Source organism: Strix uralensis, chromosome 10, assembly GCF_047716275.1.
Source record: "Strix uralensis isolate ZFMK-TIS-50842 chromosome 10, bStrUra1, whole genome shotgun sequence".
Lineage (NCBI taxonomy): Eukaryota > Metazoa > Chordata > Aves > Strigiformes > Strigidae > Strix > Strix uralensis.
This window is the reverse complement of record NC_133981.1, coordinates 20,645,783-20,662,920: the sequence shown is the minus strand read 5'-3', so window position 1 is coordinate 20,662,920 and position 17,138 is coordinate 20,645,783. Positions and strand designations below refer to the sequence as shown.

At 61.2% G+C, this 17,138-nt stretch overlaps 2 protein-coding genes across 2 annotated transcripts; both read left to right on the top strand.

Moving 5' to 3' along the window:
* The first annotated feature begins 2,293 nt into the window (after positions 1-2,293).
* LOC141947709 (E3 ubiquitin-protein ligase PHF7-like) lies at positions 2,294-5,279 on the top strand. The gene is made up of 11 exons (XM_074879091.1): positions 2,294-2,415; positions 2,736-2,827; positions 2,917-3,018; positions 3,299-3,423; positions 3,507-3,669; positions 3,756-3,862; positions 4,075-4,185; positions 4,329-4,447; positions 4,602-4,850; positions 4,945-5,107; positions 5,194-5,279. Exons 1-9 carry the CDS (start codon positions 2,373-2,375, stop codon positions 4,847-4,849), a joined length of 1,110 nt encoding a protein of 369 aa, XP_074735192.1. The 5' UTR covers positions 2,294-2,372; the 3' UTR covers position 4,850; positions 4,945-5,107; positions 5,194-5,279.
* A 5,323-nt stretch (positions 5,280-10,602) lies between these two features.
* On the top strand, positions 10,603-13,283 carry LOC141947682 (E3 ubiquitin-protein ligase PHF7-like). Its single transcript, XM_074879013.1, is given in 11 exon segments — positions 10,603-10,624; positions 10,945-11,036; positions 11,126-11,227; positions 11,508-11,632; positions 11,716-11,886; positions 11,888-11,932; positions 11,934-12,071; positions 12,284-12,394; positions 12,538-12,656; positions 12,811-13,059; positions 13,154-13,283. Coding segments are annotated over 10 exon segments (1,161 nt in total). The 5' UTR covers positions 10,603-10,614; the 3' UTR covers position 13,059; positions 13,154-13,283.
* The last annotated feature ends 3,855 nt before the right edge of the window (positions 13,284-17,138 follow it).

Sequence of the window (17,138 nt, the reverse complement as noted above, 5' to 3'; positions counted from 1 at the left end):
ACAGGGGCCTGGGCAATGTGCGTCATCCCAAAGGATTTCCCTCCCCTTGGAGACCAGCAAGTACCTTTCTAGTGCAGGGAAGAGAAAGGATTTGGCTGCAGAGTCACTGCTGAACAGCTCTGTGGAAGTTGGCGGCGAGCTAGAAGGCCGAATGAAAGAATAACGGAGACCAAAGCGCGAAGGAAATCCTGCCTGGTGACTGTGCAGACTTGAACAACCCTCTGCTCTTCAGGCAAACTACCGGTGGTCTTAGGGTGTGTGTGTTAAGGGCCTTCCTGAGAGGCCCTAATGCAGCGTGAAAGTCGACTCCTTCCAGGAGGGAGCAGCTGTCCTCTCGGAGGCAGGCAGGGGAACCAGGGAGACCTGAGGGACTTTTCTGCCAACAAAGAGGCAACGAGGAAGGAAAGCAGGTAGAGAGGGTCCAAAAGAGAGCTCAGCGGCAGCACTTTGTCCTTCTGTTCTTGACTGCTGTGACTGGGAAGACGCGAGGTGTGGACATGGCCAGAACAGCTTGTGCTCTTCAGGGGGATTGCGACGGGTGCTCCGAGGCCCTTCCCCAGCACTGGAGCTCCAGTGGAGCTGCCCAAAGAGCTGGGGGCATGCACAGCCCCGCTCTGAACCCAGGGGCTTGTTCCCTGGCACCGTTCACCTCTGTCAGCATCGAGCTCACGGAGCTCTGTAACACCCGGGCGTCGGAAGGCCGAGCGAGATCTCGGCAAGTGTGGTGAGAAGGAAACCCCGAGCAGCAGAGTTCTTCGGCTTGGAAGGTGGCTGGTAGAAGAGGATGGCCGAGGACACTGGGAAGCCTCTAGTCCCTCTCAGCAGTGTCAGCCAGCTAGTATCGTAGAAGGGCTTCTGGGGGTGAGAGGTTTCTCTCTTGGCCCTGAACTGAATTTGGCACCTGGGTTCTCCAACACTGGACTTTGCATTCCTTTTTTCCTACTCTGGTTGTGCCTCAGGCACCATCTGGTTTTTGTCTGGCTGTCGCAGGTGAATTATTCAGAGAAGTCATCATTGGGGGGTTAACTGGAAGGCTTTTATTAGTGATTAAGCGATGGTCGAGTGGTAATTAATCGATGATTGAATGAAAAGCAAATGGTAATCGAATGGTGATTAAGCAAACATTGAACGGTAATGAGAATCATAGAATCATTTAGGTTGGAAAAGACCCTTGAGATCATCGAGCCCAACCATTAACGTAACGCTGCCAAGTCCACCACTAAAGCACGTCCCTAAGTGCCACGGCTACATGTGCTTTGAATACCTGCAGGGATGGTGACTCAACACTCCCCTGGGCAGCCTGTTCCAGTGCTTGACAAAACTCAGCCCATCCACCCAGCCTGTGCAGATCCCTCTGCAGAGCCTCTTGACCCGCAAACGGGTCAACGCTCCCACCCACCGCCTCCGAAGCTGCCCCACAGCCACTTGCACTTTCCTACCCCACCAAGGAAAGGCTCACGCTGACTCTGAAAGGCACTTTATTGCCATGGAAAAGGCCGTTTCTGCCGTGACTCCCCAGCTTGCGGTCCCGCTGCTTTTTGCTCTGGAGGCAGCACATCAAAGCTCTAAGGAGTTCAGGGGAAAGATGTTGGGCCACCTGCGACATTTGGGTGCCGTCCTGAGGCCCTGTGCTGTGCCCCGGCCACCCACCGCCTCTGAGCCCAGGCCAGGCTCAAAGGTGGCTTCTGCCCCTGTACCGGGGAGCCCAGAGCCAGTGTCGGGGCTGCAGATGCAGCCTCAGCGGGGCGGCGCAGAGAGGAAGGATCCCCTTCCCCGACCCGCTGGCAGCACTCCTGGTGCCGGGGGCAGGAGCAGAGGTTTCCCTTGGCCGGGGCTGGAGCCCTGGAGCTGCACGGCCTGAACAGCACCTTTCGGCCAGCAGTGCCCCCTCGATGGCTGCGCCGCAGGACCTGGCATTTGGCTCTGCTCTTGCTGCAGGAGCAGCCGCCCCGGTTACGCGGGTGCCAAGGGCTCGGGCCCAGCGGGTGGCAGGAGGCCGAGGGCATCCCTGCCCGGATCAGGGGGCACACCCAGGCCAGTGGTGCTGACTTCACCATGGCCACAGTGACCGGCCGTGCCCATATTTGGGGATGCTGCTGTCACCATGGACACCGTGACACACAGGGGCAAGCCAGGCTCAGGTGTGTCAGTGCGACCTGGAGAGGTGAGGAGAGGGCAGGGGAGAGACGGGGCTCAGGCCGTACATCGCTGCCGAGGCAGGACGGGGGCCGCACGCCTCGGGGTGCTGGGCCTGTGCTGCAAGCTCACCTGTGCCCTGCTTCTCCCTCAGAGTCAGCCGGGAAGCGCCTGGGAGAGACACGCCAGTACTGCTGGGACAGTGACTCTCCCAACCCTCACTGTTAACGTCCACCATGTCTGGGAGAAAGCGGAAGGCCCCCGACTCGATGGAGCAGGGTGAGAGCAAAGTATCCCTCCTGCAGCAGAGCAGGAAGGTTGTTGGGGTGCTCAGCGGGGGCGGTGGCAGGGGGAGGCAGGAGCTCCCCAGCGGCCGCAGGGCAGGGCCCCTCCTTCCCGCAGCGAGCGGGGCCTGGACTGGGCAGTGGGCGCCTGCTGGGACACCCCTGCCTGCGATGCCCCTTCCTGGCCATGGCCCCCAGCCCTGCCCATCGGCCCACCAGACACAGAGCAGGCCCTCGGGGCCAATCCCTCAGGGACGCTTTCCCCACCCCCGCAGAGGTGCTCATTCCCGGTGGCGTTTGCTCTCTCCTCTCCAGCATGCATGCTGTGTGGCCGGGCAGCGGCGGACCCGGATATCTGCGGGCACAAAATCCATCAGCAAGGGCTCTGTGCCCATGTGTTTTGCCTGGTGAGTGCCCCCGGGGCTCCCTCCAGCTTGCCGACAGGCAGTCCCGGCCACGCTCTCCTCATCAGCTCCTCATCTCTTCTCTTCTGCAGTTTTTTGCCAACAATCTTTCCCAGCAGCCACTTGAGGACATGGGGCTGATGGGATTTCTCCCAGAGGATATCCGCCGCACAATCGAGCGGGCAGCACAGAAGGTGAGGACCTGACCAGATCAGGGAGATTTGTGCCAGGAGAGGTTCGTGGGAGCTTAGCCTAGACCCCAAGGAAGAAATCCCAGCCCCTCCAACCAGCTCTGGGACAAAAGCCTTGCTCCCAGCAGCTCCACAGAGGCTGCAGCCCAGCAGCTGTGTGCGCCGGGCGGATCTGCAGTCTGTGACCCAGCAGCGGCCACATGCTGCACCCTGCCCGGAGGCGTGGGGCTGGCTGGGGAGGCCCTGAGGCTGCCGCTGATGGGGGCTGCTGTGCTCTTTCCAGCAATGCTTCGTCTGTGGCAAGAGCGGGGCTGCCACCACCTGCCGCCAGGAGGGCTGCGACCGCAGCTTCCATCTGCCCTGTGCTGCGGAGGGGGGATGCGTGACGCAGTTCTTTTTTCAGTACAGGTACCTCCTCTCCTCTCCTAACCTGCCATCAGGGAAGGACCCAGCGCTTCTCACCCCACCCACTCCTTTCCTTTTCCCCCCAGGTCCTTTTGTGGGGAGCACAGCCCAGAGCAGGCAGTGGAGGCAGCTCCAGAGAAGGACACCACCTGCCTTCTCTGCCTGGATGTTGTCGGGGACAGAAAGTCCTACGGCACCATGGTGTGCCCAGCGTGCAAGCACGCCTGGTTCCACAGGGGCTGCATCCAGGTAGGAGCTGCTCCCTCGCGCCCGGGTCACGGCAGGCGCTCAGCAGCACCAGGGCCTCACTCCTGCTCCTTATGTTTCTGCTGCAGGGACAGGCTGTGCGCGATGGCATTTCTTGTTTCCGGTGCCCACTCTGTAGAGACAGGGATGCATTCTCTTCAGAAATGCTGAGCATGGGCATCCGCATCCCCTTCAGGTTGGTGTCCTGCCCAGCTCACCAGACAGGAGGCTGGGAGTGCTGTGCCATGCCAGGGACTGCCCCTGCGGTCCTGGCCCTCCGCTGTCCCGTGAGCCTGGGCTTCAGCTTCACCAAGCTGGAAGGCAGGCCGGGGGGGAAGAGCGGGGGTGCTCTGCATCTGCCTTATTGCCAGGGCAGCAGGGACACAGCAATTTTCCTTTCTCCATCAGATTGCCATCGCAGGACCCCCACGCGTACGACGACCTCAGCGAGAGGCACAGCCGCTGCGATGCCTGTGAGTGCCTGTGTCCAGGAGGCAGGGAGCAGGCAGAGGCACAGGGGTAAGTTGCCCATGTGGCACCCCGGGCTCTGCACGGGATCTCTCTCTCGCCAAGAGCTCCAAGCGGAAGGACTGAGAACAAGAGCTGAGCTGGACAATCCCGTGCTGTGGTCCTCACAGCCATGAACCCGTTTGCTTCCCCAGGCCCTGGCAACTGCTCCTGTGCTGCTCCTGCGCTGCTGAGGGCACTCACAGACGCTGCTCCCAGTTGAGGACCAGCACGACCAGCTGGGAGTGTGACAGCTGTGCTGGCCTGGGCACCGGTAAGAGGCAAAGCACCCGGGTGGGTGCCCCTGGGCTGGGACAAGGGCCCAGGCAAGGCCTCTCTGCTCCAGGAGGGCTGGGGGCACCGCTCTGGCCTCTCCTGCCAGAGAGGCCTGGGAGGCTGTGCCCCTGACCTTCCCGCTTCCCTTACAGCCTCCAGTGGCTTCTCGGAGCCCACCGGCCCCAGCATCCCCAGCCAGGCTCCATCAGCATCCTCCCGCGGCTCTCCAGCCCTTCAGGGCAGCTGCCCCTCCAGCCCCGCTGGGCCCACGCGGGTGCGAGACCGCTCCCGCTTGCGACGTCGAGCCCGAAACACCTACAGGCAGCCCAGACGACGTCGCAGGACCAGCCACGTGCCATCCTCACGTGCTGGTCCTGAGCCCCCTCCACCAGCACAATGAAGTTGGTTGTTACTCTCTGCACTCTCTCCTCCTCGCTGCCACCGGGGAAGGACCCAGCGCTTCTCACCCCGCCCATCCCTTTCCTTTTCCCCCAGGTCCTTCTGCGGGGAGCACAGCCCGGAGCAGGCAGCGGAGGTGGCTCCGGAGGAAGAACACCGCCTGCCTCATCTGCCTGGACCTTGTCGGGGACAAAAGTCCTACGGCACCATGGTGTGCCCAGCGTGCAAGCACGCCTGGTTCCACAGGGGCTGCATCCAGGTAGGAGCTGCTCCCTCGCCCCTGGGGCACGGCAGGCACTCAGCAGCACCAGGGCCTCACTCCTGCTCCTTATGTTTCTGCTGCAGGGACAGGCTGTGCGCGATGGCATTTCTTGTTTCCGGTGCCCACTCTGTAGAGACAGGGATGCATTCTCTTCAGAAATGCTGAGCATGGGCATCCGCATCCCCTTCAGGTTGGTGTCCTGCCCAGCTCACCAGACAGGAGGCTGGGAGTGCTGTGCCATGCCAGGGACTTCCCCTGCGATCCTGGCCCTCCGCTGTCCCGTGAGCCTGGGCTTCAGCTTCACCAAGCTGGAAGGCAGGCCGGGGGGGAAGAGCGGGGGTGCTCTGCATCTGCCTTATTGCCAGGGCAGCAGGGACACAGCAATTTTCCTTTCTCCATCAGATTGCCATTGCAGGACCCGCATGCATATGATGACCTCAGCGAGAGGCACAGCCGCTGCGATGCCTGTGAGTGCCTGTGTCCAGGAGGCAGGGAGCAGGCAGAGGCACAGGGGTAAGTTGCCCATGCGGCACCCCGGGCTCTGCACGGGATCTCTCTCTCGCCAAGAGCTCCAAGCGGAAGGACTGAGAACAAGAGCTGTGCTGGACAATCCCGTGCTGCGGTCACTTTGTCCTCACAGCCATGAACCCGTTTGCTTCCCCAGGCCCTGGCAACTGCTCCTGTGCTGCTCCTGCGCTGCCGAGGGCACTCACAGACGCTACTCCCAGTTGAGGACCAGCACGGCCAGCTGGGAGTGCGACAGCTGTGCTGGCCTGGGCACCGGTAAGAGGCAAAGCACCCGGGTGGGTGCCCCTTGGGCTGGGACCAGGGCCCAGGCAAGGCCTGGCAGCCAGTGCCCAGGCTGGGCTTGGCAGAGCCTCTCTGCTCCAGGAGGGCTGGGGGCACCGCTCTGGCCTCTCCTGCCAGAGAGGCCTGGGTGGCCATGCCCCTGACCTTCCCCCTTCCCTTACAGCCTCCAATGGCTTCTCGGAGCTCACCGGCCCCAGCACTAGTAGCCAGTCGGCACTGGGACAGTCCCACGGCACCCCGGTGCCCGAGAGCAGCTGCCCCAGCACCAGACAGTCAGCATCACAGAATCACAGAATCACAAAATCCTCTAGGTTGGAAAAGACCTTGAAGATCATCTAGTCCAACCATTAACCTCACACTGATCGTTCTCAACTCCACCAGATCCCTCAGCGCTGTGTCAACCCGACTCTTAAACACCTCAAGGGATGGAGACTCTGCCACTGCCCTGGGTAGCCGATTCCAACACCCAACAACCCGTTCTGGAAAGAAATATTCCTAATATCCAGTCTAAACCTTCCCTGGAGCAACTTGAGGCCACTTAAGTAACCTGCCTGGAAGAATTCCATGGGATACAGCCCTGGAGAGAAGTGTGGCCCAGGAGACCTGGTTGATTTCCAGTGATCATCTTCTCCAAGCCAAACGAGCCATCCTGATAGGCAGGAGACGAAGAGAGGTGGTCGAAGGTCTGCAAAGAGCTCCTGACTGAGCTCAAGGACAAGAGGGACACGTACAAGAGATGGAAGCTGGGACGGGAGGAAGATGCAGGCTCTGCCCAAGGTGCAGGGTTGGGTTTAAGCAAGCCAAAGCCCCCCAGGGCTTGTACCCAACAAGACAATAGTCAGGACCCATCAGCATGGCCTGAAAATGGGCTCAACAGCCAGGTCCAGAGGGCGGCGATCAGCAGCACAAGGTCCAGATGGTCACTGGTGCTGTTCCCCAGAGGTCCATGCTGGGGCCAGAACCGTTTCACACCTTCACTACCAATTGGGACGATGGGGCAAGAGTGCACCCACAGCAGGTTGGTAGATGACACCAAACTGGGAGGAGTGGTTGATGCACCAGAGGGTCGTCCCACCATCCAGAGGGACCTCAACAGGCTGGAGGAACCTCATGGGGTTCAACAAGGAGAAGTACCACATCCTGCGCCAGGGGAGGAACAACCCCAGGCACCAGGACGTGCTGGGGGTCACCCATCGAGGCAATCTCTTGGATCTCCAGCACCAGAGACCAGCAGCCCCAGCACCGGTAGCCAGGCAGCATCGGAGCCGTCCCACAGCTCCCCAGTGCTTGAGGGCAGCAGCTGCTCCAGCCCACCTGGGCCCGACAACATGCGACGCCGCTCCCGGTTGCAACGTCGGGCCCAAAAGCCCTACAGCCGGCCCAGAAGGCGCCAGGAGAGGAGCTGCGCGCCAGCACCAGGTGCTGAGAGCAGCAGCGGCGGCCAGGCAGCACTGGGGCCGTCCCATGGCTCCCAGGTACCTGAGAGCAGCAGCCCCAGCACCGCCAACCAGCTGCCATCAACGTCTTCCTGCAGCTCTCCAGCTCTCGAGAGCAGCAGCCGCTCCAGCCCCACTGGGCACATGCGGAGATGAGCCCGCTCCCGCTCGCAGCGTCGAGCCCAAAATCCTTACAGCTGGCCCAGACACTGTCGCGGGAGCAGCCGTGCGCCATCCCTGTGTGCTGGCCCTGATCCCCCTCCACTGGCACAATAAAGTTGGCTGTTCATCTCTGCTCCGGGAGATTCCATGCTCATTTGTCGGCTTCCTCCTCCCTTTCTCGAGGGGCAGCATTACGGGCTGGGCCCGGAGGGTTGTCTCCTCCCCAGGGATTGGCAGCACCTTGCCAGGGAGCTCCTTGCGGGCTGGCCTTGGCCGGCTGCCCAGCGCCATGGCCGTGTGCTTCGGGCCTCACTGGCCCCGCAGCCGGCTCAGATTCCCTGGGGGAAGTTCACACAAGTGGCAAAGCTACGTTTCTTTACAAGTTCTGCTCAGTGTCACGTCTGGAGTTGATATGAAGATTGCTGCAGATTGTCTTGCTACGGTAGCCAAAGGGCATTCCCGCTGCCCAGTTCCAGGGCCTGCTGCCCCCCATGATTGTGGCTGTACCAGGCTGAAGGCTTCCTTCTGGCAGTATAAGCCAAGAAATCCTTTTGCGTAGGGCTTGCAAACACCTGGTAAGGAATTTACTCCACAGAGCTCAGGGGAGCCAGAGCAGTACCTGTTACTGAGGGCCTGAGTCCCCTCATACGCCCCTGAGGGCAAAAAATCACATGTGCTCTCTGGGAGGGTAACAGGGGCCTGGGCAATGTGCGTCATCCCAAAGGATTTCCCTCCCCTTGGAGACCAGCAAGTACCTTTCTAGTGCAGGGAAGAGAAAGGATTTGGCTGCAGAGTCACTGCTGAACAGCTCTGTGGAAGTTGGCGGCGAGCTAGAAGGCCGAATGAAAGAATAACGGAGACCAAAGCGCGAAGGAAATCCTGCCTGGTGACTGTGCAGACTTGAACAACCCTCTGCTCTTCAGGCAAACTACCGGTGGTCTTAGGGTGTGTGTGTTAAGGGCCTTCCTGAGAGGCCCTAATGCAGCGTGAAAGTCGACTCCTTCCAGGAGGGAGCAGCTGTCCTCTCGGAGGCAGGCAGGGGAACCAGGGAGACCTGAGGGACTTTTCTGCCAACAAAGAGGCAACGAGGAAGGAAAGCAGGTAGAGAGGGTCCAAAAGAGAGCTCAGCGGCAGCACTTTGTCCTTCTGTTCTTGACTGCTGTGACTGGGAAGACGCGAGGTGTGGACATGGCCAGAACAGCTTGTGCTCTTCAGGGGGATTGCGACGGGTGCTCCGAGGCCCTTCCCCAGCACTGGAGCTCCAGTGGAGCTGCCCAAAGAGCTGGGGGCATGCACAGCCCCGCTCTGAACCCAGGGGCTTGTTCCCTGGCACCGTTCACCTCTGTCAGCATCGAGCTCACGGAGCTCTGTAACACCCGGGCGTCGGAAGGCCGAGCGAGATCTCGGCAAGTGTGGTGAGAAGGAAACCCCGAGCAGCAGAGTTCTTCGGCTTGGAAGGTGGCTGGTAGAAGAGGATGGCCGAGGACACTGGGAAGCCTCTAGTCCCTCTCAGCAGTGTCAGCCAGCTAGTATCGTAGAAGGGCTTCTGGGGGTGAGAGGTTTCTCTCTTGGCCCTGAACTGAATTTGGCACCTGGGTTCTCCAACACTGGACTTTGCATTCCTTTTTTCCTACTCTGGTTGTGCCTCAGGCACCATCTGGTTTTTGTCTGGCTGTCGCAGGTGAATTATTCAGAGAAGTCATCATTGGGGGGTTAACTGGAAGGCTTTTATTAGTGATTAAGCGATGGTCGAGTGGTAATTAATCGATGATTGAATGAAAAGCAAATGGTAATCGAATGGTGATTAAGCAAACATTGAACGGTAATGAGAATCATAGAATCATTTAGGTTGGAAAAGACCCTTGAGATCATCGAGCCCAACCATTAACGTAACGCTGCCAAGTCCACCACTAAAGCACGTCCCTAAGTGCCACGGCTACATGTGCTTTGAATACCTGCAGGGATGGTGACTCAACACTCCCCTGGGCAGCCTGTTCCAGTGCTTGACAAAACTCAGCCCATCCACCCAGCCTGTGCAGATCCCTCTGCAGAGCCTCTTGACCCGCAAACGGGTCAACGCTCCCACCCACCGCCTCCGAAGCTGCCCCACAGCCACTTGCACTTTCCTACCCCACCAAGGAAAGGCTCACGCTGACTCTGAAAGGCACTTTATTGCCATGGAAAAGGCCGTTTCTGCCGTGACTCCCCAGCTTGCGGTCCCGCTGCTTTTTGCTCTGGAGGCAGCACATCAAAGCTCTAAGGAGTTCAGGGGAAAGATGTTGGGCCACCTGCGACATTTGGGTGCCGTCCTGAGGCCCTGTGCTGTGCCCCGGCCACCCACCGCCTCTGAGCCCAGGCCAGGCTCAAAGGTGGCTTCTGCCCCTGTACCGGGGAGCCCAGAGCCAGTGTCGGGGCTGCAGATGCAGCCTCAGCGGGGCGGCGCAGAGAGGAAGGATCCCCTTCCCCGACCCGCTGGCAGCACTCCTGGTGCCGGGGGCAGGAGCAGAGGTTTCCCTTGGCCGGGGCTGGAGCCCTGGAGCTGCACGGCCTGAACAGCACCTTTCGGCCAGCAGTGCCCCCTCGATGGCTGCGCCGCAGGACCTGGCATTTGGCTCTGCTCTTGCTGCAGGAGCAGCCGCCCCGGTTACGCGGGTGCCAAGGGCTCGGGCCCAGCGGGTGGCAGGAGGCCGAGGGCATCCCTGCCCGGATCAGGGGGCACACCCAGGCCAGTGGTGCTGACTTCACCATGGCCACAGTGACCGGCCGTGCCCATATTTGGGGATGCTGCTGTCACCATGGACACCGTGACACACAGGGGCAAGCCAGGCTCAGGTGTGTCAGTGCGACCTGGAGAGGTGAGGAGAGGGCAGGGGAGAGACGGGGCTCAGGCCGTACATCGCTGCCGAGGCAGGACGGGGGCCGCACGCCTCGGGGTGCTGGGCCTGTGCTGCAAGCTCACCTGTGCCCTGCTTCTCCCTCAGAGTCAGCCGGGAAGCGCCTGGGAGAGACACGCCAGTACTGCTGGGACAGTGACTCTCCCAACCCTCACTGTTAATGTCCACCATGTCTGGGAGAAAGCGGAAGGCCCCCGACTCGATGGAGCAGGGTGAGAGCAAAGTATCCCTCCTGCAGCAGAGCAGGAAGGTTGTTGGGGTGCTCAGCGGGGGCGGTGGCAGGGGGAGGCAGGAGCTCCCCAGCGGCCGCAGGGCAGGGCCCCTCCTTCCCGCAGCGAGCGGGGCCTGGACTGGGCAGTGGGCGCCTGCTGGGACACCCCTGCCTGCGATGCCCCTTCCTGGCCATGGCCCCCAGCCCTGCCCATCGGCCCACCAGACACAGAGCAGGCCCTCGGGGCCAATCCCTCAGGGACGCTTTCCCCACCCCCGCAGAGGTGCTCATTCCCGGTGGCGTTTGCTCTCTCCTCTCCAGCATGCATGCTGTGTGGCCGGGCAGCGGCGGACCCGGATATCTGCGGGCACAAAATCCATCAGCAAGGGCTCTGTGCCCATGTGTTTTGCCTGGTGAGTGCCCCCGGGGCTCCCTCCAGCTTGCCGACAGGCAGTCCCGGCCACGCTCTCCTCATCAGCTCCTCATCTCTTCTCTTCTGCAGTTTTTTGCCAACAATCTTTCCCAGCAGCCACTTGAGGACATGGGGCTGATGGGATTTCTCCCAGAGGATATCCGCCGCACAATCGAGCGGGCAGCACAGAAGGTGAGGACCTGACCAGATCAGGGAGATTTGTGCCAGGAGAGGTTCGTGGGAGCTTAGCCTAGACCCCAAGGAAGAAATCCCAGCCCCTCCAACCAGCTCTGGGACAAAAGCCTTGCTCCCAGCAGCTCCACAGAGGCTGCAGCCCAGCAGCTGTGTGCGCCGGGCGGATCTGCAGTCTGTGACCCAGCAGCGGCCACATGCTGCACCCTGCCCGGAGGCGTGGGGCTGGCTGGGGAGGCCCTGAGGCTGCCGCTGATGGGGGCTGCTGTGCTCTTTCCAGCAATGCTTCGTCTGTGGCAAGAGCGGGGCTGCCACCACCTGCCGCCAGGAGGGCTGCGACCGCAGCTTCCATCTGCCCTGTGCTGCGGAGGGGGGATGCGTGACGCAGTTCTTTTTTCAGTACAGGTACCTCCTCTCCTCTCCTAACCTGCCATCAGGGAAGGACCCAGCGCTTCTCACCCCACCCACTCCTTTCCTTTTCCCCCCAGGTCCTTTTGTGGGGAGCACAGCCCAGAGCAGGCAGTGGAGGCAGCTCCAGAGAAGGACACCACCTGCCTTCTCTGCCTGGATGTTGTCGGGGACAGAAAGTCCTACGGCACCATGGTGTGCCCAGCGTGCAAGCACGCCTGGTTCCACAGGGGCTGCATCCAGGTAGGAGCTGCTCCCTCGCGCCCGGGTCACGGCAGGTGCTCAGCAGCACCAGGGCCTCACTCCTGCTCCTTATGTTTCTGCTGCAGGGACAGGCTGTGCGCGATGGCATTTCTTGTTTCCGGTGCCCACTCTGTAGAGACAGGGATGCATTCTCTTCAGAAATGCTGAGCATGGGCATCCGCATCCCCTTCAGGTTGGTGTCCTGCCCAGCTCACCAGACAGGAGGCTGGGAGTGCTGTGCCATGCCAGGGACTGCCCCTGCGGTCCTGGCCCTCCGCTGTCCCGTGAGCCTGGGCTTCAGCTTCACCAAGCTGGAAGGCAGGCCGGGGGGGAAGAGCGGGGGTGCTCTGCATCTGCCTTATTGCCAGGGCAGCAGGGACACAGCAATTTTCCTTTCTCCATCAGATTGCCATCGCAGGACCCCCACGCGTACGACGACCTCAGCGAGAGGCACAGCCGCTGCGATGCCTGTGAGTGCCTGTGTCCAGGAGGCAGGGAGCAGGCAGAGGCACAGGGGTAAGTTGCCCATGTGGCACCCCGGGCTCTGCACGGGATCTCTCTCTCGCCAAGAGCTCCAAGCGGAAGGACTGAGAACAAGAGCTGAGCTGGACAATCCCGTGCTGTGGTCCTCACAGCCATGAACCCGTTTGCTTCCCCAGGCCCTGGCAATTGCTCCTGTGCTGCTCCTGCGCTGCCGAGGGCACTCACAGACGCTGCTCCCAGTTGAGGACCAGCACGACCAGCTGGGAGTGTGACAGCTGTGCTGGCCTGGGCACCGGTAAGAGGCAAAGCACCCGGGTGGGTGCCCCTGGGCTGGGACAAGGGCCCAGGCAAGGCCTCTCTGCTCCAGGAGGGCTGGGGGCACCGCTCTGGCCTCTCCTGCCAGAGAGGCCTGGGAGGCTGTGCCCCTGACCTTCCCGCTTCCCTTACAGCCTCCAGTGGCTTCTCGGAGCCCACCGGCCCCAGCATCCCCAGCCAGGCTCCATCAGCATCCTCCCGCGGCTCTCCAGCCCTTCAGGGCAGCTGCCCCTCCAGCCCCGCTGGGCCCACGCGGGTGCGAGACCGCTCCCGCTTGCGACGTCGAGCCCGAAACACCTACAGGCAGCCCAGACGACGTCGCAGGACCAGCCACGTGCCATCCTCACGTGCTGGTCCTGAGCCCCCTCCACCAGCACAATGAAGTTGGTTGTTACTCTCTGCACTCTCTCCTCCTCGCTGCCACCGGGGAAGGACCCAGCGCTTCTCACCCCGCCCATCCCTTTCCTTTTCCCCCAGGTCCTTCTGCGGGGAGCACAGCCCGGAGCAGGCAGCGGAGGTGGCTCCGGAGGAAGAACACCGCCTGCCTCATCTGCCTGGACCTTGTCGGGGACAAAAGTCCTACGGCACCATGGTGTGCCCAGCGTGCAAGCACGCCTGGTTCCACAGGGGCTGCATCCAGGTAGGAGCTGCTCCCTCGCCCCTGGGGCACGGCAGGCACTCAGCAGCACCAGGGCCTCACTCCTGCTCCTTATGTTTCTGCTGCAGGGACAGGCTGTGCGCGATGGCATTTCTTGTTTCCGGTGCCCACTCTGTAGAGACAGGGATGCATTCTCTTCAGAAATGCTGAGCATGGGCATCCGCATCCCCTTCAGGTTGGTGTCCTGCCCAGCTCACCAGACAGGAGGCTGGGAGTGCTGTGCCATGCCAGGGACTTCCCCTGCGATCCTGGCCCTCCGCTGTCCCGTGAGCCTGGGCTTCAGCTTCACCAAGCTGGAAGGCAGGCCGGGGGGGAAGAGCGGGGGTGCTCTGCATCTGCCTTATTGCCAGGGCAGCAGGGACACAGCAATTTTCCTTTCTCCATCAGATTGCCATTGCAGGACCCGCACGCATATGATGACCTCAGCGAGAGGCACAGCCGCTGCGATGCCTGTGAGTGCCTGTGTCCAGGAGGCAGGGAGCAGGCAGAGGCACAGGGGTAAGTTGCCCATGCGGCACCCCGGGCTCTGCACGGGATCTCTCTCTCGCCAAGAGCTCCAAGCGGAAGGACTGAGAACAAGAGCTGTGCTGGACAATCCCGTGCTGCGGTCACTTTGTCCTCACAGCCATGAACCCGTTTGCTTCCCCAGGCCCTGGCAACTGCTCCTGTGCTGCTCCTGCGCTGCCGAGGGCACTCACAGACGCTGCTCCCAGTTGAGGACCAGCACGGCCAGCTGGGAGTGCGACAGCTGTGCTGGCCTGGGCACCGGTAAGAGGCAAAGCACCCGGGTGGGTGCCCCTTGGGCTGGGACCAGGGCCCAGGCAAGGCCTGGCAGCCAGTGCCCAGGCTGGGCTTGGCAGAGCCTCTCTGCTCCAGGAGGGCTGGGGGCACCGCTCTGGCCTCTCCTGCCAGAGAGGCCTGGGTGGCCATGCCCCTGACCTTCCCCCTTCCCTTACAGCCTCCAATGGCTTCTCGGAGCTCACCGGCCCCAGCACTAGTAGCCAGTCGGCACTGGGACAGTCCCACGGCACCCCGGTGCCCGAGAGCAGCTGCCCCAGCACCAGACAGTCAGCATCACAGAATCACAGAATCACAAAATCCTCTAGGTTGGAAAAGACCTTGAAGATCATCTAGTCCAACCATTAACCTCACACTGATCGTTCTCAACTCCACCAGATCCCTCAGCGCTGTGTCAACCCGACTCTTAAACACCTCAAGGGATGGAGACTCTGCCACTGCCCTGGGTAGCCGATTCCAACACCCAACAACCCGTTCTGGAAAGAAATATTCCTAATATCCAGTCTAAACCTTCCCTGGAGCAACTTGAGGCCACTTAAGTAACCTGCCTGGAAGAATTCCATGGGATACAGCCCTGGAGAGAAGTGTGGCCCAGGAGACCTGGTTGATTTCCAGTGATCATCTTCTCCAAGCCAAACGAGCCATCCTGATAGGCAGGAGACGAAGAGAGGTGGTCGAAGGTCTGCAAAGAGCTCCTGACTGAGCTCAAGGACAAGAGGGACACGTACAAGAGATGGAAGCTGGGACGGGAGGAAGATGCAGGCTCTGCCCAAGGTGCAGGGTTGGGTTTAAGCAAGCCAAAGCCCCCCAGGGCTTGTACCCAACAAGACAATAGTCAGGACCCATCAGCATGGCCTGAAAATGGGCTCAACAGCCAGGTCCAGAGGGCGGCGATCAGCAGCACAAGGTCCAGATGGTCACTGGTGCTGTTCCCCAGAGGTCCATGCTGGGGCCAGAACCGTTTCACACCTTCACTACCAATTGGGACGATGGGGCAAGAGTGCACCCACAGCAGGTTGGTAGATGACACCAAACTGGGAGGAGTGGTTAATGCACCAGAGGGTCGTCCCACCATCCAGAGGGACCTCAACAGGCTGGAGGAACCTCATGGGGTTCAACAAGGAGAAGTACCACATCCTGCGCCAGGGGAGGAACAACCCCAGGCACCAGGACGTGCTGGGGGTCACCCATCGAGGCAATCTCTTGGATCTCCAGCACCAGAGACCAGCAGCCCCAGCACCGGTAGCCAGGCAGCATCGGAGCCGTCCCACAGCTCCCCAGTGCTTGGGGGCAGCAGCTGCTCCAGCCCACCTGGGCCCGACAACATGCGACGCCGCTCCCGGTTGCAACGTCGGGCCCAAAAGCCCTACAGCCGGCCCAGAAGGCGCCAGGAGAGGAGCTGCGCGCCAGCACCAGGTGCTGAGAGCAGCAGCGGCGGCCAGGCAGCACTGGGGCCGTCCCATGGCTCCCAGGTACCTGAGAGCAGCAGCCCCAGCACCGCCAACCAGCTGCCATCAAGGTCTTCCTGCAGCTCTCCAGCTCTCGAGAGCAGCAGCCGCTCCAGCCCCACTGGGCACATGCGGAGATGAGCCGGTTCCCGCTCGCAGCGTCGAGCCCAAAATCCTTACAGCTGGCCCAGACACTGTCGCGGGAGCAGCCGTGCGCCATCCCCGTGTGCTGGCCCTGATCCCCCTCCACTGGCACAATAAAGTTGGCTGTTCATCTCTGCTCCGGGAGATTCCATGCTCATTTGTCGGCTTCCTCCTCCCTTTCTCGAGGGGCAGCATTACGGGCTGGGCCCGGAGGGTTGTCTCCTCCCCAGGGATTGGCAGCACCTTGCCAGGGAGCTCCTTGCGGGCTGGCCTTGGCCGGCTGCCCAGCGCCATGGCCGTGTGCTTCGGGCCTCACTGGCCCCGCAGCCGGCTCAGATTCCCTGGGGGAAGTTCACACAAGTGGCAAAGCTACGTTTCTTTACAAGTTCTGCTCAGTGTCACGTCTGGAGTTGATATGAAGATTGCTGCAGATTGTCTTGCTACGGTAGCCAAAGGGCATTCCCGCTGCCCAGTTCCAGGGCCTGCTGCCCCCCATGATTGTGGCTGTACCAGGCTGAAGGCTTCCTTCTGGCAGTATAAGCCAAGAAATCCTTTTGCGTAGGGCTTGCAAACACCTGGTAAGGAATTTACTCCACAGAGCTCAGGGGAGCCAGAGCAGTACCTGTTACTGAGGGCCTGAGTCCCCTCATACGCCCCTGAGGGCAAAAAATCACATGTGCTCTCTGGGAGGGTAACAGGGGCCTGGGCAATGTGCGTCATCCCAAAGGATTTCCCTCCCCTTGGAGACCAGCAAGTACCTTTCTAGTGCAGGGAAGAGAAAGGATTTGGCTGCAGAGTCACTGCTGAACAGCTCTGTGGAAGTTGGCGGCGAGCTAGAAGGCCGAATGAAAGAATAACGGAGACCAAAGCGCGAAGGAAATCCTGCCTGGTGACTGTGCAGACTTGAACAACCCTCTGCTCTTCAGGCAAACTACCGGTGGTCTTAGGGTGTGTGTGTTAAGGGCCTTCCTGAGAGGCCCTAATGCAGCGTGAAAGTCGACTCCTTCCAGGAGGGAGCAGCTGTCCTCTCGGAGGCAGGCAGGGGAACCAGGGAGACCTGAGGGACTTTTCTGCCAACAAAGAGGCAACGAGGAAGGAAAGCAGGTAGAGAGGGTCCAAAAGAGAGCTCAGCGGCAGCACTTTGTCCTTCTGTTCTTGACTGCTGTGACTGGGAAGACGCGAGGTGTGGACATGGCCAGAACAGCTTGTGCTCTTCAGGGGGATTGCGACGGGTGCTCCGAGGCCCTTCCCCAGCACTGGAGCTCCAGTGGAGCTGCCCAAAGAGCTGGGGGCATGCACAGCCCCGCTCTGAACCCAGGGGCTTGTTCCCTGGCACCGTTCACCTCTGTCAGCATCGAGCTCACGGAGCTCTGTAACACCCGGGCGTCGGAAGGCCGAGCGAGATCTCGGCAAG